The following is a 21,369-nucleotide window of genomic DNA, read 5'->3' on the forward strand; positions in this document are numbered from 1 at the left end:
ATGACTGCTACATATTCCACTGTTTATTCTGTATTCTGTTCTGTATCTACCTTTTCTATGCTTGTCTACTTTCCCATTTCTCCTAATTTTACCTGCGATCACTGCTCTTAATTCCTGTTTACTGTGCTATTAAACACCATATTGATTTCATATCAATGCATAATTTCCTTTTGTGTTCTCTGCAGAAAAAATCCTGCTGCTTAAGACGTTTAATCCCTTGCTTGAAATGGTTTCCTAACATTTGCCCAAGGGTGTCAATAATCCTGATTGATGTGCAGCAACAATAGATCATATTTAGAGAAAAACCAGGCACCGCCTCCTGACTAACTGCGACACATTAACCGGAGTGCTGATTTGTCGGCTGCAGAATCAGGTTGTTCCCGTCAGGCTAGTTGCAGAAGGCATGGGTGCAGGTGAAAGGAAAAGAGAGGGAGGGAACGCACACGGAGAGAAGGAGGAGGAGAAAGCTAATAGAAACCAAAGATGACTGTGAGTGAAACAAAATGGATCCAACCAAGCCCAGGTACAGTCTATCATTTTTTAATTAAAACAGAATTGCTGGTAGTGTTGAGAGGTGGGAGTGTGTGAGGTTTTACTTCATGTGCCCACTTCAGTTAATCATGTAATGTGCTCCACTGATACAAGGATTTGTTGTTTTACTGAGGCTATAAATCTACCAGGAGGCCTGTTATTACTGACCCCAAATCAGCCCTTAAATGGTTTGAAGTGTTGCATGTACTGTATAATGTTGTCTTATCATCAGTGTGTTTCTGTGGGACACAGACAGTGATTGCCCACAGGTATGACACTGTGAGAAAAGCTCTCGTGTTTGTTATTTGACAGAAGTGATCCTCTGTGTTTGCTCATGTGACTGCGTTTGCATTCATACTTACTTTTAACAAATGCATGGATATGATCGTGAACACAAGTTACAGCCGTAATCCCACCCCGCACTTTTAATCCTCCTTATTGCTGCTTTTATTTTAGCAACAGCAGTGTTTACAAATGCCCCTTTTCTTGTGAGTAAATGGTGAAGTATTTGGTAGCTTCCAGAGAATTGAGACACATTCTAACTGAGTAACTAAACTCTGCAGCAGGAAATCCTGCAGATTTGAATGATGCTGTGGGAACTAGTGTCATATGAGTCCAGGTGTAACACTGAGAGCCGCATTACCGGGTAACTGGAGCTGAAGCCGGGTGAGACTTTTGGTGTCGTGTTGAATCAGCGTCAGTGTCAGTGAGATGCCACAGTTTCTGCTGCTCTCGTGCCTTCTTACCTGAGTTTTTATTTACTGCGTACATACAGCGGTGTGTGAAGTACTGACAGCCTTTACTTATGGAAATTCAAAATTCTATGGTAGTGAAAGCTCTGAACTGAAAGTGTTACTTCTGTAAAAGTTGAAGCATCATAAGTAAAAGTACTTCAGAATGTTCTGTTGTCAAAGTTGAGCTATTTTAAGTTTTTGTAGGATAAAGTACGACTGCAAATTAACCAATCACAAGAGTTACGGGTAGAACAACACAGTCAGAAAAAGCACATTATGTGTTTTATATGCAAACAATAGCTAGAAAAATGAGTGTATGGGAGATAAAAGTACAGTGTTTTCCTCCCAAATACAAATATACGTAGAATAAAATCATACAGTAGAATATTTACAGCACTCTCTTCTTCTTTGAGTTCCCAGTAACCAGACTGATGACACTTTAACTACTGCTTGTTTACAGCGGTGTATGAAGTACAGAGATTCCTTCTACGAACGCAATGACCTGACTTATAAAGTACAAGTATGTGAAAAGAGTATTGAAGTCAAATACTAACAGCTTCTGCTTCTTTACTGCCTGGTTGTTGATTAGTTGACATTTGTTTTCTGCGTAGACACAGAGGCGTTTGAAGATCTGAGGTCCTTAACTTCAGTAGAAATACTGAGGTAGTAAAAGTTCTGAATTGAAAAAACGTCTTGAAAAGGATTCAGTATCCAGTACGTCTTTTTTTTAGATTAGATTACATTTATTGTCCCCTGGGGGAAACTCATTTTCACATCACTGTACATGAACACGATGTACATACAATATATAAACAACAACAAACACACAGACAACAGACGGCAGTTACCCTCAGTTTGGGCCGGTTGGGGACAGTGAGCATATATTTTGACAGTATTATAAAGAACATCAACATTAACCCCAACATGTCATGTAGTTGTAATGTTCTAGTTTGTCAAAGTTGATCCAATTATAGTGACTTTGTTGAATACTACAGTTACAAGACTCTAATAAAGTGCAATATACTGTAAAAGGTAGCTGTGAGAGCAGTGAAGTAAAAGTATTATATTTACCTCCAAAATGTTTGAGGGGAGAAATACTGTGTACGCATCCTAAAATACAAATACTAAATTATATAAATGCCATGCAATTAAAATTTGGACAGGAATCTTTACCAATGCTATATTCTGAAGAGGTTTAAAGTATTAAATGGTACTAGTTTTATTGAGTTTGCTGATGTGAACTCATCGATTTTTGTTCTGATGGCACCTCACAGAGTTTTTGGCACTGTACAACGGAACACTGTAAAGTACCCGTTAGTAAATCTTTATTTGGACACACTAATCTTGAGCTGATGAATGATCTGTTGTTCGTCATGTTATTGTATCATCACTTTAGTTGTGTGCAGTTTTGTGTGTATTCTCCTCCTCAGTTTTGTGTATTTAATGCTAATGTTGTGGTATTGCAAACTATCTTAGAATATACATTTTGACATGCGGTTGTCTGTAAAAATGAACATATAATCACTTTAAAAATATAATAGTTTGAGCTGTTTACAACCAGTAGACACGTGACAATGCTTCAGACTTAATTGTAAGGGGTCGTAGGTCAAAAAGGTCTTAAAGTAATCCTATCATGTATCATGATCCAGCTTCTCTTTGTTGCAACACGTGTTCGTTGCCCTGAATAGAAAGTCTAAGTGCACCTTTTAAAAAGACAACAAAGCACACAATGTCATCATCAGGTCTTCCACTCTTGTAAAGCCTTCAAAAATATTCTCCTCTGCCCTCACACACACACACCTTGTCCTGGCAATGAGTAACACGGTGTTTTTGTCCTCAGCCTTTCCTCAAAGGCACCGTATGTAAACAACGGTCGAGGAAATGAGCCTCTGATGGAGGACGCCTCGGGGCCGTGGAGGGACGCTGTGGACGGGGAGAGGCAGAGGGACGCAGACACCAGAGAGCCAGATGTGGATGTGACAACAGCAGCTGCAGAGATCAACCAGCACCACAGGGGGTCGGCAGACAAAAACAAGTTCAACACACTCGGATATCAGGCAAGTGAAACATGAGGGTGGAGGCCGCTTCCTGTGTCAGCAGTGTGGAGGAAGTACTCAGAAGTGTTAATTCGATAAAAGTATGAGACTTGGCTTGTTGCTGGTTTATCAGTGTGTTGTTAAGTTGATCATTGATGCTGATATAACAAGTCATGCTGCAGAAGAAATGCCATTAAGCAGTGGGGAAAGAAGTAACCAGATCTTTCACTTATTTAAAAGCAGCAATAATACATTTTTAAAATACTCACAAGTAAAAGTACTCACTATGAGTAATTAGAACCCATTTCAGAATCATATATAAACATGGGATACTTTATACATTATAGGAGTGTGTAAAGTAATTGCAGTTTCTAATATTTTTGTCGTTCAATAATAGCGAATTCTCACTGCATTGCAAAATAAGGTCAATCAATAGTTATACAGACAACTAATACACAAATACTGATACACATTAATGCAAACAAGTCCTTTTACTTGTGTAACTTTAAGGAGATTTTAATTAAACACTTTTAGCTAAGGTGGATTTCAAATGCAGGACTTTTGACGTGCAGTGGGATTTTTTAACATTGAGTATAAAGTGTTAAAGAAACAGGAAATTCAAAGGAAATGTGAATTTCTCCGGCACAATACTGAATGTTTGTTGATATGATCTTGGAAATTTGATTAATCCTCTGTTACATCCACATCAAATACACATCCTGAACTTTTTATTGTTCCCCTCTCTAGAGGCGGACCAAGCAGAAAGTGGTGACTGACTTTGCCACATTGAGTAAAGGAGCTTCTGCAGGAGCCAAACCCCGAGCAACACTGAGTAAAGTCCTGTTCAGCCAGGGAGTGTCGGAGAAGAACCCCGAGGTAATATCTCGTCTGCTGCTCATCACACGACATGCTGACACGTTCAGAAAACAGATACAGACTTGCTTTAACTGGCTCCGCCCCAATCACACAATGGAAAATACAACAGCTCTTGTTCCACTCCGCTGGCGTGCTATTAAATGTCTGACTGCAAACATTCAAAGCAAATGTTTTACTTTTCTTAGGGATTGCTGATTCATTATGACAATTTTCTCCACCTCCCTGTCTTTTCTAACCTCAGGGTCAGCTGGACGGGTTGAAGCAGGCTCTCGGGGCCTTCGCTGTGCCGCTCGATCTGAAGTGGAGATGGAAGGAGGAGAGTCAGGGAACCACGCTGGAGAAAAACTGGACAGATACAGTGCACTCTCACTCAGTAAGGACCCTTAACATAACATGAACCTACCTTTTTATATGAGGTTTGCCAAAACGTGGGGGACCCAGCAGTTTCAGGAAATGATTAACACTGTAAAAACTTGAAATCTTGCCAGGTGTATTTGTCTTATTTCCAGGCAGAATACGTCTTTACGCTGGGTATAAGACATAAGAACAATACAGTTCGATATAGGGTCTTGTTTTTAGACAATGCATCTTAAGTAGACTCTTGAAAACATCTTAATTGAATCCCAAATGAAACAAGGTTTTTTAAAGATGCTGTGGTATTTCTAAAAGACGGATCATGTGGTTTCAATAAATCGTCTTAAATGATTTAAGAATACATGTTTTTATTAGAAAATCACCAAATAAACATCAGAAAACAGAAACACTTTTGGCTTACTCCCATTTAATGATCCTGGTAAAATATTTCAAAATAAATTCTCCCAGCTAATTACAAGATCTCATTAATCCAAATATCTAATCTTATTTAAAGAAATCTTATCAAGCTCATTTTCACTTGCTCTATTGGCTGATTTTTCAATTTATAAAAAGGGAAACACCTTGTTTTTGTTCATCTTTTATCGGTTTTCGAGCAGCATTTTTTCCAGTGCAGGATTTTTGAACATTTGTATGACATTTAAGTCTATTGCAGGAATGAATGGAGCTCCAGACAGGCTGGGGTAGTGGGAAATAATAAGAGATGTACTTTTTTACTTGATGTGTGGACATCATTTAAAAGCTTCTCCTGCTTGTACTGTAAAATCCTCCTCAGACTCTGTAATAATCTTCTCCTTTCCCTCCTCTTTCCTCTTCCTTGTTGTTCTCGTGATCAGACCATGTCGAAGATGCAGAGACACCAGCAGGAGGCGCTGTGGGAGTTCGTCCACACTGAGCTCACCTACATCAACAAGCTCATCATCATCAAAGACGTAAGGTCCCATTCTCCACCTGCAGCAGAGTGCAATTTAAACAGGTGTTGTGTTTGTACAGAGCTTTGCACATGTTTAACCAAGCTGTGTGTGCTTCTCACAGGTGGTTATCGCAGCTCTTTCCTACCTGCAGCAGAATGGATTCCTCCCTGAGGTCAGTCTGCAGGGCATGCATGCTCATGTAGACCGGAGATATACCTGACCTGCAGGCCCATTTTCAGTGGGGCCGTGTAACGTTAAGGAGAGATCTAAGATAAACTCATGTTTTTTTCTTAGACATAAGTCTGAGAAAAGTGATAGTAGGCAGACTTTCTAATTGTCCCTATGTGACTACACTTAGATTTCTGGCCTTTTTCAAGTTTTTTAACTGTTTTTTAAGCACTGACTTTCCTCTGTGGCTCCAAAAACAATTACCTCAGTTGAATCTTTGTTTAATTAACACATCCAGCCCCTGATTTGTTCAATGCACTTACTTTGCACCTGTATTACCTTAGTTAAATGGTTATGAAGTGCTATTTTAATTTTTTAAAATCAGATTTGACATTCATTTTTTATTTAAAACTACTTTTTGATTTTACTCCATCATATTTCATTGACATTTATTGACTCCACTACATGTCTTTAACACTCATAGTTACCTCTTTTTCCATATAAAATACATGATGTGCTGATTTAATATGGTGCAGAACTACTTATCTACATCTGGTATACACAGTATCCAAAAGTGGCACTACCACAACATGATCTTACATGCATCTGTTGGTGATGAAAGCACAAAATATAATACCAAGACTTTAACTTGAGTAGCTTTATGAATTCAGGACTGTTACTTGTAGGCCTAATGGAGTACTTTTGACTTTGACTTAAGTACAGGGTTTGAGCACTTATTCCACCACTGCCTATTTTCCACTCATCTGCATACCATTGACATACACTAACTAGCACGACACGACATCCGCTGTAGCTGACACAGAATAAAACACTCAGGTGGAAAAAGTAGCACAGCATTAGATTTCCATTGAGAAGACGGAAAAAACACAAAAGCAGCAGAGGTTTTTAAATCTGTACACACGACATCTACTGCACATCCGTTTGTCCTGGGAGGGATCCGTCCTCCGTTGCTCTCCCTGAGGTTAATAACATTATTTCCAAGTAAATTGTGAGGATTTCTTTCCTGTACATGGGTCTGAGGACAAAGAGTGGTTGTATGCCCCCTGAGACAAATGTCTAATTTGTGATATTGGGCTATATAAAACAACCTGAGTGATCAAACGTTAAACACAGACTTCCCCCCGTGACAGGTGACGCCCGCGCTGCTCTTCTCAAACCTCTCCTCCGTCCTCACCGCCCACCAGCTGTTGTGGGAGGAGGTGATTTACCCGATGCTGCAGGAAGTCCGGAGGACAGGGAAGCCCTTTGACCCCCTGATGTTAGAGGCCGGCTGCCTGCAGGTATGAACTGATCATTAGCTTCACATTCAGAGGTGTGTCTCAGCCGGAGAGGAGTACATTTACTCATGTACTTTACTTTATTTACTGGTGTGTTTCAGTTGCAGATAAAGATTTCCAATCACCTTTATGGGCATACCTAGAGCATATATCAAAGTGAGAGGATCAGAAGTAACTGGGAGAAATTCTACAGCATAAAAAGCACTTTCTGAAAACAGTTTCAAGTTCAAGTAGTTTTCTTGCAATACACTTTATATTTAACTTTAACAGAATCCCCAACATATATGACCACAACTATCTTTTTAGTATGAGTGAAACAGAAAGGAAAGTATCTGGGTGGCGAATAAAAGATAGATTCAATAAAACATTGGTTTTTTAGGTGTTTTTATGACGCTTCTTTAAACAAAGTCTGGTAAAAGCACCAGATCTGATCAATTCTCTCCATTACACTTTAAAAACACACATCAAAACATTTGATATCTTCAGATTTACTTAGTTAAACATTTCAAACCAAACACCAGGTTTCCCTCCAGCTTCTTCAGGTACATCAGCTGTAAACTATATATATTTCTTCTGTCGATGTGACAGAATTTCACCTACAAAGGAGCTCCAAACCCTTTAAAGTAAATGGAAACGATGTGTTCGTCTTGTTCTTGTAAAATCTCATACAGTCATGTTGATTTGAATATTCTTGAGGGAGAGCGTCATCAGTTTAGCATTGCACGGACATTATCAGATAAAGAAGTAAACATTTATGCAGCAGAAAATATCGTCTTTTTTATCCATGCACTCTTCTTCCTTCCTTCATACATTAACAATAATCAATATTAATTTACCCAGACTGTAAGAAATGCTCTCTATTATATAAAAAGGGAACACGGCAGCACTTGTTTCTTCAAACATTTCTTGGGTAGACATTTCCAATGCAGCCACCAGTATTCCTCAGCTCAAAACTAGACTTCACAGACTTCAATCTAAAAAAAAAGGTCACAAGGCTCCAAAGTTCCAAAGACATTACACATACATACAAGTGGTGTGTGTGTTTTATCAAAGGATCTCCAACCGTCATGCTGATTGTAATGAATGCACAAATCAGTAAGAGAGAACTACACCTGTTAGCACTGCACTAACATTAATGCACAGTTTTTATTCAAACTTCTTAATTTAAGCAGCAATATACTCCTGGTTCCCTTCCTGCTTGCTTATATATACCTACCAATCTTGTCCAGGGTTTGGTCAGAGGTTAAGTTATGTTATGCATTTTTAACATATTCAGAGCTTAGAGTTCCCATTTAATAACCTTTGAGTGCAGGACTTACTTACTTTCAATGTTAGTTTGGATAAATCGTTTGTGATTACGTAATCAAATAAATACTTGTAATGGTGGTTTCTCACGTTGCCAATTAATAACCTTTTCTTTGTTTTGTGTCCAGTTCCCTGAGCGCTTCAACTCCTACCATCACTACTGTTGGGAGGAGGAAAACAACCTGGAGTTCACCCGCAGACAGATGGAGAGCAGCCCACATTTCGTCACTTTCGTCCAGGTAAGAAGAAGACATCGTTTATTACAACGTGTTAATTAATTTATCTATACATGTACACACACAGGCTTGATATACAGGGTGTTCAGTGCCTTGCTCAAGGGGCACCTCGGCAGGGCCCAGTAGGTTAACTGGCACCTCTCCAGCTACCAGTCCACACTCCCTTTTATTTTTGGTCCGATCGGGACGAGCACCAGCAGCCCTTTGGTTCTTAGCCCTACAGACGGAGCTACTGCCACCCCTACGCATCACACACACACACACACACACACACACACACACACACACACACACACACACACACACACACACACACACACACACACACACACACACACACACACACACACACACACACACACACACACACACACACACACACACACACACACACACACACACACACACACACCAGTCTCCCACACAAATCTTGTTATTAACAGGACTGGAATTCCATGCAGTGACTAACAGCTGTGTTATTAAATGTGACGCTATGTGGTTTGTATGGTTTCATAAGGTGGCAACCACTAGTCACACCATCATTGTCCTCAGACTAAACAGCCTTCAATTACTTCTTGTTTCTTGTTCCCACAGTATATATATATAGGTATAGTTACTGAAATTTAAGATAGGATAAGATAAGACAATAAGACTTCATTTCACAAGGCATTGTATGAATAAAATATGAAAAATAAACCTAAAAAGTAAACACTATACTAACAATAGAAGGATATATATCTATAGCGTACACAATAGAACTGTACAGAACGAGTCAGAATACACTCGTAAAGCCCTACTGCTAAAACATATGAATACATACAGTATATGCATTACAAAGTGTGCGAGTGTTTAAAAATAAAAGCTGAATTTTTAGCAGCGTTTTGATCATGGAAACAAAGCCTATACTCGACCTGTTTTTATTCTACACTTGCTGTTTCACTTGTGTCATACCACCACACTTGTCAACCCGAGTGGGAGGTGATATGTTTTAGTTCAACAGCAAAAGAGACATTTTACCTGGAAACGTGGTGGGTGTTAAAAGGGTCTGCTCATCCAAATCTAACAAAACAAAAACATGTCGCTCTGCCCCTGAGGGAGTTCTACTGTTGGTGGATATGGTCTTGTTTTTTTAGAGCTTCCGATGTGATGAGAATACGCTCTTATGGACATCTGATCAAAAATAGTGAGTGACATCCATGCTGAATTAACAATAAAATACAAATGAAATTCTGTAGATGTTAATGGAAAATAATGCCCTGGGTCATCATAGAAAACAACAAGTACATTTTTAAAAAGATGGATAGTCCTCCCCAGTAAGAACGGGGAAGAAACCAGTGTAACGAAGGCTTTCTTTATGGAAAAATAAGCTGGCTTTGAGTGCTTTGAGTGCTTTGAATGCATTTACTTCCCTTGGTAGGATACTTTTAGGTTACTGTAGACTGCTGTTGGGTGAACTAACCCTTTGTAATTAACGCCTGTCAAATGCAAATTCATCCATGGTTTCAAGCCACTAAATAATACACCTAGTTGTTATCAGAATCAGACTCACTGACCTGAGGGCTGTTCCTGTGTTTTCCGTGCAGTGGGTGGAGACTCACCCGAAGTGTGAGCGGATGCGTCTCGGGGACATGCAGGCCAAACCCCACCAGAGGATCACCAAGTATCCACTGCTGCTCAAAGCCGTGCTGAAGAACACACAGGACCCTCATGTGCAGCACACACTCAGGGGCATGGTGAGAAACCTTTAGATCCTGAATTTTCCAATTGTCTTTCCCATGAGTTATGGCTGTGAAGTAAATACTTTAGTTTATCTAAAGTCAGTAGGTTAATTATAGATATTAAGAAAGGCACGGACCTCTTCTTCCTTCATCAATACACCGAGTTTTGCAACTAAACCATGTTTTTTCCAGATGAATTCACAAAATATCCCATTAATATATTAGAAACTTTGCAAATATGGAGAAAAATGGATGCTATTCAAAACAAATCCTAAATTAGTAAATGTTAATTTTCCAACTTCTTTTGTTTTAACCCAAATGGACCAGGAGGAAGCGCTTCATTCTCTGAATCATTTGATAAAGTCATTTTGGTTTAAGGATAACTCAAAAATAACAGATTCCATCATGAAACCATTTAAAGGGAAAGCTCAGCGGATTTAATTGGTACAAAATGCATTCAATAGTAAGACTTTTGAGGACATTTCAAAAGACGTTTTCCAAATTTGACATGGCAACAAAAAAAAAAGGCTTATCTTTCCTTTTAAAACAGGGGCTGCGATTCCTGTCACGAACTTTAAACACAATGCAGTAGGACTCAAAAGCACCACCCCAGGAGACAGAGTTAAAGTATTAGAAAATACTTTATTTCCAAAACTGCAAACAAAACAAGAACTCAAGACGCTCACATGGAGGATTAATAAACAAAATGCTGGTACGCTGGTTACTGACCCACAGACAGGACAAGACAAACTGGCACAAGACAGGGGGAGACAGGACTATTTAAACATGAGGTAACAGGGAACAGGTGGAAACAATCAGGGGCTGACGAGGGCAGTGACAGGGAGTCAAGAGACCTGGAACGAGACACAGAAGGTGAGTACCAAAATAAAACAGGAAGTGGGAGACAAGACAAAAATGACTAAACAAAAGATAAAACATGAGCAACCATAGACCTGGGGCATGATGACCCAAACAAGACACTTGACAAGACACAACAATTCCTTTAATATCAGGATTTCCACTTATCAATGCATCAGGTCCTTGTATTAGCTTTCAGAAGTGCAAAAAGCACGAGTTAAAATGAAATCTGTCTAATTGAATTAGCCTGGGTCAAGTTAGAGGTTAAGTTTAAGCATTTTTTAAAACACATTCCTGCTTGAATGAGTACAAAAACATTCCTTTCTGCAAAATAAACCTCATATTTACCATCTTCTTCTCATGCTCCTGTGCAGCTCTCCGGTCTTAACACTTTCTTGGAGAGCATCAATGACTACCTGAAGCTGAAAGACGAGGAACTAGCTCTCACCATCTCCGCTCAGCGGGTGGAGGGATACGAGGTGGAGGGAATAAATGAAGACATAGACAAGGTAACCTATAATTGTTTCTCTTACCATCATTTTTGAACATAATAGATTCCCTGCAACATCTCTAATATGATTTTCTACTTGCAGCACGTCCAAAAGATCTGCCAGTTTGACCTCACGTGCCCCATCAGAGGCGTCAGTCCTCAGGTCGTACGTAAGCTGCTGCTGGAGGATAACCTGAAGATTCGGGGGAGAAAAGACAGCAAGGTGAGAAATCAGTGCACATTTAAATCCATCTCTCAAGAGCCTCGTTATCATTACTGTTTATAACCTCCTGTTGTTTCCTGATGCAGCTGGAAGTGGTGGCTCTGCTTTTCTCCGATGTGCTTCTCATGACCAAAGTCCAGAAGAAGGGCGAGCGTCTGAAGGTCGTTCGTCCTCCTCTGGCCCTCGACAGAACGCACTGCATAGCACTGAAAGACGGCTGTGAGTTACCCTTTCTAAGAGGTAATTAGTCTCTGTATAAATATATACAGATCCCATAATCATTCCTCCTCCTCTCCGTCTCTCAGGTTCATTCGTCCTGGTGGAGGTGGGCGAGCTTCGCAGCGCTATGAACGTCTACTTGTTTGCAGCCAGCACCTCAGAGCGCCGCTCCACGTGGGTCTCCACCATCGAGCAGGCGAAGGTAAATTCTGACATTTCTGAACAAATGTTTAAACTCATGGAAGATTAACTCATGTTGCAATACTACAAGCCTGGCTCCATGAAGGGAATTATTGGTCTGGAAAATGAATGTCTGTCCAACACTTCAATATGTCCAATTGGATAAATTGCCATTCAATTATGTACAGACATTCATGGTACTCAGAGGATGGACCCTACGAACTTTTGGCGACCCTCCTGAATTTTCCTCCAGCACCATATACACTCATCATGTCAATTGTGTCTCAAACTCTGGTTTATATAATAATAATATTCCCGTAAACTGCAGCTTTACTGATAGGCTAGTGAAAGTGAATGAAGCATGCTAACATGCTAGCATTCTGTGCGTGGCTAAACATTGTTAACATTAATCCTGCTTACTATTAACATTTTAACATCATTGTAAGCATGTGAGTATGCTCATTTAGAGCTTCTAGTATTTTCCACTCTCAGTATTGTTGTATGACACAGGACGACACATAACATGCCCATTACTTAATATATTCTTTATGATACATTGCCAGGAAACTCTAAAGACCCTGAGGCAGACAGAGAGCAAAAGACAGCAGCAGAACTGGAAAATCCGGCTGCAGGAAGCCAGACCTGGCACCGATGTCAAGACGGAGGATTCGGAGACGGAGGAACCACCTCTTACGAAATCAAAAAGAGAGTCTCTTGTGGAGGAACTGACTCAGAAACTCGTTATCCCTCGTGCAATAAACGGGATCGTGGCGTCTAAAGAAGCGGACGATGATGAGGTCGATCCTGTTGGATCTTTTTTGCACCCCCAGCCCAAAGACAATAAAAGTAAAATTGTGAGTAAGGGCGTCGCTAGTCGGCAAAAGACAGTCAAAGAATATGAATGGATAGAAATGGGAGAGAGAGGAGAAGGGGACATGATGCACACTAAAGACGAGGACAGAATAACTGAGTCTGCAATGACAACAGAGCAAAGGACGATCTGGAACCAGAGGGCGCACTCCGCACCTAATCTGGATCATTTCAATCACATTGCTGCAGCGCAACCGTTTAGATACAACCCAAATGGACCACGTGTCATCTCGTATCCGGATGTTGACTACCCAATGGACGAAGAAAGTACTTTACAACTTCCTAACCAACCAGTCATATCCAGGGAGGGGCTTGAGGTTTTAAGAGGACCAGGAGAGAGAGGAATATCAACAAGGAGAGACTCAGATTCCCAGTCTGTGAACCAGGACTCAAGACGAAGTTCCTACAGCCAGTCTGGAGACGTGGAGACACCTACAGAGGCTTGGGGTTTCACCAAAAATTTAAAATCACCGGGGTTGCGCAGGAAGAGGCCGATCGCTACCAATCACACCTCCTCTACTCAGACGTCTGGGCAGAAAAACAACGACTTTTTCTCAGACTCAAGAGCCTCCCTGAAGAGAAACTCTCACCCGTCTTCCGACGATTCACACCGGGTGCTAAAGCTGGGCTCCCTGAAGCCCAACCAAGGCATGTTTTGGAGCAAGTATGATAGAGTCTCTCCAGACCCCCAAACACTGTCTGAATCCGAGCTCCCCGATCACAAAATCCATAGAAGAGTGAAAACCCAAAGGAGTGCATCCATTCCCAACATCATCATCGAAGGAGTACACGGACTTCCCTTTAACCACGGCAGTCCGTACTCCCAAATAAAGGATGTGCCGTTGAGAGAGAATCCAAACGGACACTTCTCGCCTCTGGAGGGGCTTTTGGTTAGAGCCAAAGAGCGAGATGGATTAAAGAAAAACAGAGATGTGCAAAAGACTAATTCGAGGGGAAAGTATCCTCCTCGATCCCCCTCTGTGTCTTCAACGGCGTCACCATCGCCTGCTCCCAGTGACGGAGACAGAGAATCAGAGTGGGAGGAGGAGGTGGAGCTGATGAGACACCGAGCGCTGACCGTGAGTAAAGGCTGGAAGGAGCAGCTGGTGGACGGGGATGAAGAAGACAAGACCAACAGGTGAGAGACACATACACTTTTCCAATGGGGGCAGGCAGTGGCTCAGTCAGTAGGGACTTGGTCTTGGGACCGAAGGGTCGCCGGTTCACGTCCTGATCGTCACTGCCGAGGTGCTCTTGAGCAAGGCACCTAACCTCTATCTGCTCCCTTGGCGCCGGGTACCTGGCTGCCTCTCTGCTCTGCCACCTCTCCTCTGCATGTGGTTGTGTGTGCATGTATTTCCTCTGTGCTCGTGCATGTATATCCTCTGTGTGTTTAATGTGTGTCAACACAACAGAGTAGAGAAAGCAATTTTTAATAAAGTATGTCTTCTTCTTCTTCAATAAAATACCTTCGATCGAAGGTCAATATGTCAAAAAGTGATGCATATACTTTGAGAACAATGTAATAAAACAATAATTCTCAAATAAATGTTTGAAAGCATGTCAGAAAATCCTCCTCGAAAGGTGCATCATTATATTTGTATTACTTTAGCTGAGATGAAGACAACGAAAAGGTTAGTTTGAACAAGGCGTCATTTGGATAACTTCATTAATCTGTAAAGAGGAAAATTAATGAGACAATTTGAATAACATTTTCTAATGCAAACACTTTTCCAAGAGATTAAAGGGGCTCCATTTTGTTCATTGTTAAAATGTTTACTTATGTAGCTCTAGCTGTGAAAGAGTACACACTGCCCTGGATACTTTTAAATTAAATCGTGCATCGTCTACAGCGGAAACTCAACAAGACACTCTCAGTTTTACGCTCAATTTGAACCTATTTCTTTAATTAGTGCTATGTTCATTATTTACGCGGAACCTAATGGAACCATTATTCAAGCTCTGCGTCTATGTTGATGATGTTTCACACTTTCCCATGAAGAGTAGGCAACATTTAAAGTCAGAGAAGAAGAAACCTTATTTACATTCTGCATTTGATCCATCCTAGCGTTAGGAGCAGAGGGCTGCCATTACGTACAACGCTCAGGGAGCAGTGTAGTGTACGGTGCCTTGCTCAGGGAACCCTCTGTAGCACTTGGTCTTTTGGGACTCAAACCCGTCCACCCTCCCCCCAAGCATTTTTAAACAGCATGCATCATGTTTTCATTTTTGTAATATGCATAGTTTTTTATACCTAAAGACCAGAATGAAGAGCTACTTAAATAGCATGAAGTTCAATTAAATATGAATCCAGATGTAAATGCATTATCCAATGTGTGTCTGAGTGGCAGTTCTGTGAACCTGTGCATAATGCCGACGGTGCACGGTAAATGATATAAGATCCAAATAATCTTGACTCCATCCCTCCCTTTGTAGTGTCATCTTTCAAGACGGAGTAAATGTGGACTGGTCCGGGTGGTGCTTTGACGATGATGAAGTCATGGATCATTTACACCCTGAAGGGGAGGGTTTCCTGGAGGGCATCAACCGATCGTTGGTCTCCCTGGATATCCGAGGAATTTTAGAACAAGACGACGGGGAGTGTAGTCACGTGTAGCGCTAAGAATCAGCGCCTTTTTTACATGGAGGAAAAGCTGGAGCACGTAGAATAGGATCCATATGTCGAGTAAACTTCTATTTCTCACAAAGGTCTTCCGTCTGTAATGCGTGCACTTAAACATTCTGTAATTAATGTAAAATAATGTCATATATTTCATATTCTGTTCATATGCTGTTTATATACTGTGTAAATATAATGAAACATACTTTTTTATAAATGCCTGTATATATTATTTATATCAGGGATAATGTTCCCTTTTTCCTTGACCTTTCAGATTGTTTATAATGTAACAAATAAACCAGTATTTCTGTTAAATAACCTTTATTTGTAGAACGTTATTTTCTCAATATACATACATGGAAACAACAGGATTAGACGCACATTTAAAATCAACAAAAGAATGACTGCTACAACATCTGCTCTAAAAATACTGTATTTACAAAACTTGTGCAAACTAAAGTCTCCCAATGTGGTGCAGACATGAAGGCGGATCTCAGGTCAGTTTAGCGCTCCGTCTTCCTCTGCTTCAACGAGTCATTACATCTTCTCTTGGTTTCTTGCTCTCTCCTCCTGCTCATTGGAGTTGGTGTGAACAATTGTCTCCAGCGCAGGAAACTGAAAGATCTTTTTCCTCTGTGGAAAAAACAAATGTATTGAATACGATGTATGAATGCACACATATGCATCTCAATTTCAACAAGCCTTTAACAATTTGTACATTTTCCATATAATATAAGAACGTCATTTCAAGAGGTTGCCTCTCTGGTGGAAAAATGTAATATGAGTAACTGCAGTGGTGTGCAGAGATTTACCCGTTGGTGGTTCTTGAACATCTGAACCAAAATCAAGAGCAGAACAAGGAGGAATAAGCTGAGACCGAGCACAGCAGCCGTGTTGTGTGGGGTCTGTGAAGATGTATGTCCACTCAGACCGCCTGCGGGGAAACATAATATAAAAATAGTTAGATGTCAGGATCAGAAATACTTTATTTATCCTTGGAGGGAAAGAGGTTGCAACATTTTACAATTAAGTGAAATGAAATGCATTAAATCAAATCAAATCAAATCAATATTAATATCAAAATATTATTTCTAAATAAAGGAAGTTAAAATAAAAATGTGCCAATTTTACCAAATTATATAACAGCTGCAATATTTCACAATTAAATCTTTTTAAATAAATACAAATTAAACATAACAATATTTCTATATACATAACATGAGCATTTATCAGTGTGTTACAGTTTGAGTATATTATCATACATCATTAATAGGAAAATAATCTACTCACTCATCATTTGGTTGTGGTATGTTACATTTCCCAGAACGCCGTCTTTCCCGTAGAATCGACATGCCCATTCCCCCTGGTTCTCCTCTGATGTGGTGTCTATACTCAGAGTGTTTCCCTTCTGAACGGACTGAACCGATTGGCTGCCGTTGAGGTCAGAGACCACATGGACCCACTCGTAGTCGGTGACCCCTTTAGCGTCCGTCAGTTGGCAGGTCAGCGTCACAGAGCCGGTTTTCTTTAACGGGGTGCTGCTGACAACTGAGAGGAAAATAAGACGATTTAATGCATTGCTAAAATCCTTTTGGTGAAACCATGATGCCAGATAGCAGAAAGTCTACAGTAAAAAATATTTAAAAAATAAAGACCAAGAAAGAAAAATAATAATAATAATAATAAAATAATAATAATAATAATAATAATAATAATAATAATAATAAAATAATAATAATAATAATAATAATAATAATAATAATAATAATAATAATAATAATAATAATAAAATAAAATAATAATAATAATAATAAAATAATAATAATAATAAAATAATAATAATAATAATAAAATAATAATAATAATAATAATAATAATAAATAATAATAAAATAATAATAATAATAATAAAATAATAATAATAATAATAAAATAATATAATAATAATAATAATAATAATAATAATAAAATAATAATAATAATAATAATAATAATAATATATGATAATAATAATGATGATGATGATGATAAGAAAAAATACCCCCAAAACAAACATTAAAAATCATAATAACAACTAAAAATAAAAACATTAAAAATAATAAAACATATTGAATGTAAATGTATTGTAATACTCAAGCTTAAATGAATGCATGTTAACTTACTTTTAGCAACAACTAGCTGCATATTCCGGGTCAGCTGTTGTTGGTCCACAGTACCAGAGCATCTGTACCGACCCTCATCCTCAAACCCAACTTCTCTCAAACTGCCAGATTTATCGCCGAGAGGCTGAGAGGAAGTAGAGGACAGAGAGAAAGAAGCAGGAAGGAGACCGGGAGCGGGATAAAAAAGAAACCCAGGTTTCAGTTTCTCCCAGACTGGGTTAGAAGGTGTCAGACCAGAGGAGAACACACAGGGGAGAGTGACTGCAGACCCCACTGCAGCGTACACCTTAGTACCGTCGGTGGGTGGTGTGATGATTCCTGTAAAACAAAAATAGGAGAGGTTAGGATGAAATATAAATGAACAAAACGGCTTCAGATAATTCAGTTACAATTTTTCATTTTCTATTTTAACTTTTTTTATTTTAATTTGTATTATTATTATTATTATTATTATTATTATTTATTTACTTTACTTTGTTTTGTTTTGCTTTTTAAAATGACTTTATATATATTTAGTTTTTGTTTTTATGATTTTTTCACATTTTCTATTATTATTTTCATTATATTTGTTTCAACAGTAACATCTGCGGCAGCGTTAATAATCCCTGAAAAGAAATACAAGGATTTAGAGGAATATATTCTCTAGAAGTACATGTAAAGCACGATGAAGAGCACCTTGGATCCTATTTACAATGTGTCGCTGGGTTACAGTCTGCAAGAACTCTGTTTTAATAGGATTTGTTAAAACAAGTTCAGAATTCAGTCTTCAATCTCACCCTTCACAGTGAGAGCTGCAGAAGCTCTCCCCTCTTTCCCCCTGTATCCCACCAGACAGGTCCAGATTCCAGACAGTTTCAACGTCGCTTTTTCCCTCACAACATGTACATCAGTGTCTGAGGCTGATTCGGTCCGAGGCTTGAATGTGTTGTTGTTCAACGTCCACTGCAGCGAGGCGCCTTGAGGCCAAGGAGTCACCTGACAGCTGATCGAAGCATCACTCCCCCACATGGGCACCGATGAGGAGACGGACACTGCAGAGGATAGAAATTCAAATGAGATTAATGACATACATTAAAGCTAATCTTAGTTTATATTATATTATCTGACAGCAGATGCACTTTCTTGATTTAATTTGAAAAAAATATTTAGTCATTTTGTTACAGAAGCAGCCGGCATTGCATACGATTAAAATAAACTGAAATAAACAGTAACTGTATAATTATCAAAAGAACATTAGATATCTTTAAATGATCTCTAAAATTCATAGTACAAAAATAAAGAAATACATTTAACTTGTCACTTTATTTTTGATCAATTAAAAACATGTTTAAATTGTTAATGAATAAAGGATCTTCTGAATGAATAACAGCAGATGAGTTCTTCATCTTTAATATGAGTCGCTCATCGCATCCATGTATTTGTCTGAAGTTTGAATTTTCAGCGCTGATTTAAGAAATGAAGGGTAAACCAATTAAGGTAATAAAGCAGTGGTGGAAGGAGTACTCGATTTTAAGTTAAAGTTAAATACTTTGTAACAAGTCATATACCCGCATTTAAAATCTTGCCTAAGGAAGTACCAAAAGTTGAAGATATGAAGTATAGTAGTAAATCTGTAACTGAATTAAAGCTGTCAGAAAAAGTACAATTCTGGCTTCCAAAATGTAGTAGAGTAGAACTAACTTAACACTCCTCAAATACCTCAAAGTTATGGGCCTATATAAGCACTAAAGGGCATGTGCTTTAAGGCTTTGTTTGATACCTTTTATGATTCTCAGCATGACCAATCTTTCAGTCAACATGTGTCCATCCGTCACCCTGCAGGAGTACTGTCCCCCGTCCTCCTCCCTCACGTTGTTGATCTGCAGGCTGAAATCGTTCCTCTCAAAGCGGGAGTGCGGACACTGAACGCGTCTGACGCCTTTAGATGTCCAGTTCGAGCCCCAGTACTGCAGACCGCTCCTGTCTTTTCTCCAAACTGTGCTGTGGACAGAAGGTGTCACAAACAACCGAGTTTATATATTGTCGTTTAGCTGTGAATTGATTAAGCTTGGGGTTCTATTTTTGTTTGAAACCTTGAAACCTTGAAACCTTGTTTGGTGAGTGAATTAGTTTTTTTAAGTGCTATTTGTTAATGATATAGGACTCAAATCATCAACGCCGCTTCCCTTTGTAATGAAAAAGACCCATAATATTCACTCTGAGCATCAATACTGACACCAATTTATAGAGATTCTATCAGGAGTAAGTAATCCTCCAACTTCTACTGCTTTTATTTGTATTTAGTTTGTTGTATTGCTGTTTTTCTTGTATGTCTTTCTTGGAAAATATATACTTAAATTAACCTTAATGATGTTGTGGGATTTTGAGAGGAGAGATTGCATAAGGAGGGGGCAGAGTCATCAGCATAAAGTCTGAATATGCAGGACTGGTAGGTGTTTGGAGCTGCATCGATGAAGCAAAGAGGGTAAAAGGATGAAGGAGAAAGCAAACAAGAAGTTGTCTTACCCTTTTTTGGCTTTAGTCCAAACTATGCAGGGACTCATGTGGTATGAATGGCTTCCTTTACAGGGTAGCACAGCCTGAGAGCCTGCTTCAGCAAACACCTCTGTTTCCTCACACTCGGCCCCTGAGGAAGAAAGAAGAACATATTGTATAAAGAAAAAAAATAGCAAATAAAATCTGAACATCTCAAATAGGATTTAGGACCGAAAAGATTAAAACAAAGTGGAAAAAAAACACATATTTACCCGTCAAAAGAGAGGTAATCACCCCCAAGACTAAATACTCCAACAGCATCTTCAGTGTAATCTCTTCTCTTCACTTGAACCTGCTCTGTTTCCACTTCCTCCTGACTCCTCAATGTGCTCTCTGATGTGTTCTTTCATTCGATGACTTGTTTTTATATGAGCACGTTGGTGTTAGGTAGTTCCTCTGAAGATCACGTGACTTCAGCTTCTGCCACACTTTCATGTGGTTCATTTGTGTCAGCACGGAACATTATAGACAGAGCAGTAAACAGGGAGACCCACATCCTCCCACGGATTCCCCCTTTCCCCTCTCTTCCTTCTTCACAACACTCAAATGTGTAAACCAATATGTGACCTTATTCAAAAGCTTACAGAAACAAGAAGTAAACAAGAGTGAAAGTAAAAATCCTCTGTTTTGGCAGAGTTTGAAACCTGTTTGCTTGACATGTAATTATGTCTGAAAGCACAGGATAAATGAGTTAAGGTCATTTCAGAAAAGGGCTTATGTCAAGAAGTCATGTGGTATTAGATCTTGAGGATTTGTTTGATGGTTAATTGCTTTGGTCCTTGATTGTTAATTACATGAACTGAGTTGTTTCGTTTGTTTGTGTTTATGTGGATAGTGTGTAAATGTGTGTTTGACTGTATGTGTGTCAGGAGATCGTGATAAGATAAAGACACAATGCAGAAACATAGAATAGGATCATGCAGTTATATCTCAACACTGTATTTCAACTTCTAAACAAACTCTGTTTTTAGAAATGGTCATCTGCGAAATGAGCTATAAACTCATTTAGATTATTCTCCAAACAC

General features: G+C 39.2%; 2 protein-coding genes across 3 annotated transcripts; one reads left to right on the plus strand and one right to left on the minus strand.

Annotated features, from left to right (window-relative positions):
* The first annotated feature begins 384 nt into the window (after positions 1 to 384).
* On the plus strand, positions 385 to 15,966 carry plekhg6 (pleckstrin homology domain containing, family G (with RhoGef domain) member 6). Of its 2 annotated transcripts, none has more exons than XM_063878259.1 (15): positions 385 to 523; positions 3,106 to 3,322; positions 4,049 to 4,177; positions 4,419 to 4,550; positions 5,386 to 5,481; positions 5,585 to 5,635; positions 6,783 to 6,932; positions 8,363 to 8,473; positions 10,054 to 10,203; positions 11,421 to 11,555; positions 11,640 to 11,759; positions 11,846 to 11,978; positions 12,065 to 12,180; positions 12,722 to 14,166; positions 15,465 to 15,966. In XM_063878259.1, the coding sequence occupies exons 1-15, from the start codon at positions 504 to 506 to the stop codon at positions 15,643 to 15,645; spliced, it is 3,186 nt and encodes a 1,061-aa protein (XP_063734329.1). In that variant the 5' UTR covers positions 385 to 503; the 3' UTR covers positions 15,646 to 15,966. The 2 variants fall into 2 exon arrangements, with proteins under 2 accessions (XP_063734329.1, XP_063734330.1); XM_063878260.1 differs by lacking the exon at positions 385 to 523 and adding an exon at positions 1,165 to 1,197.
* Positions 15,964 to 20,677, minus strand: LOC134861261 (lymphocyte activation gene 3 protein-like). The gene is made up of 8 exons (XM_063878322.1): positions 20,557 to 20,677; positions 20,315 to 20,435; positions 19,569 to 19,789; positions 18,586 to 18,840; positions 17,810 to 18,127; positions 16,939 to 17,196; positions 16,461 to 16,582; positions 15,964 to 16,281 (listed from the first exon to the last, which is right to left on the minus strand). The coding sequence occupies exons 1-8, from the start codon at positions 20,603 to 20,605 to the stop codon at positions 16,186 to 16,188; spliced, it is 1,440 nt and encodes a 479-aa protein (XP_063734392.1). The 5' UTR covers positions 20,606 to 20,677; the 3' UTR covers positions 15,964 to 16,185.
* Positions 20,678 to 21,369: the final 692 nt, after the last annotated feature.

This window comes from Eleginops maclovinus, chromosome 3 (genome assembly GCF_036324505.1).
Source record: "Eleginops maclovinus isolate JMC-PN-2008 ecotype Puerto Natales chromosome 3, JC_Emac_rtc_rv5, whole genome shotgun sequence".
In the NCBI taxonomy this organism is placed as follows: domain Eukaryota; kingdom Metazoa; phylum Chordata; class Actinopteri; order Perciformes; family Eleginopidae; genus Eleginops; species Eleginops maclovinus.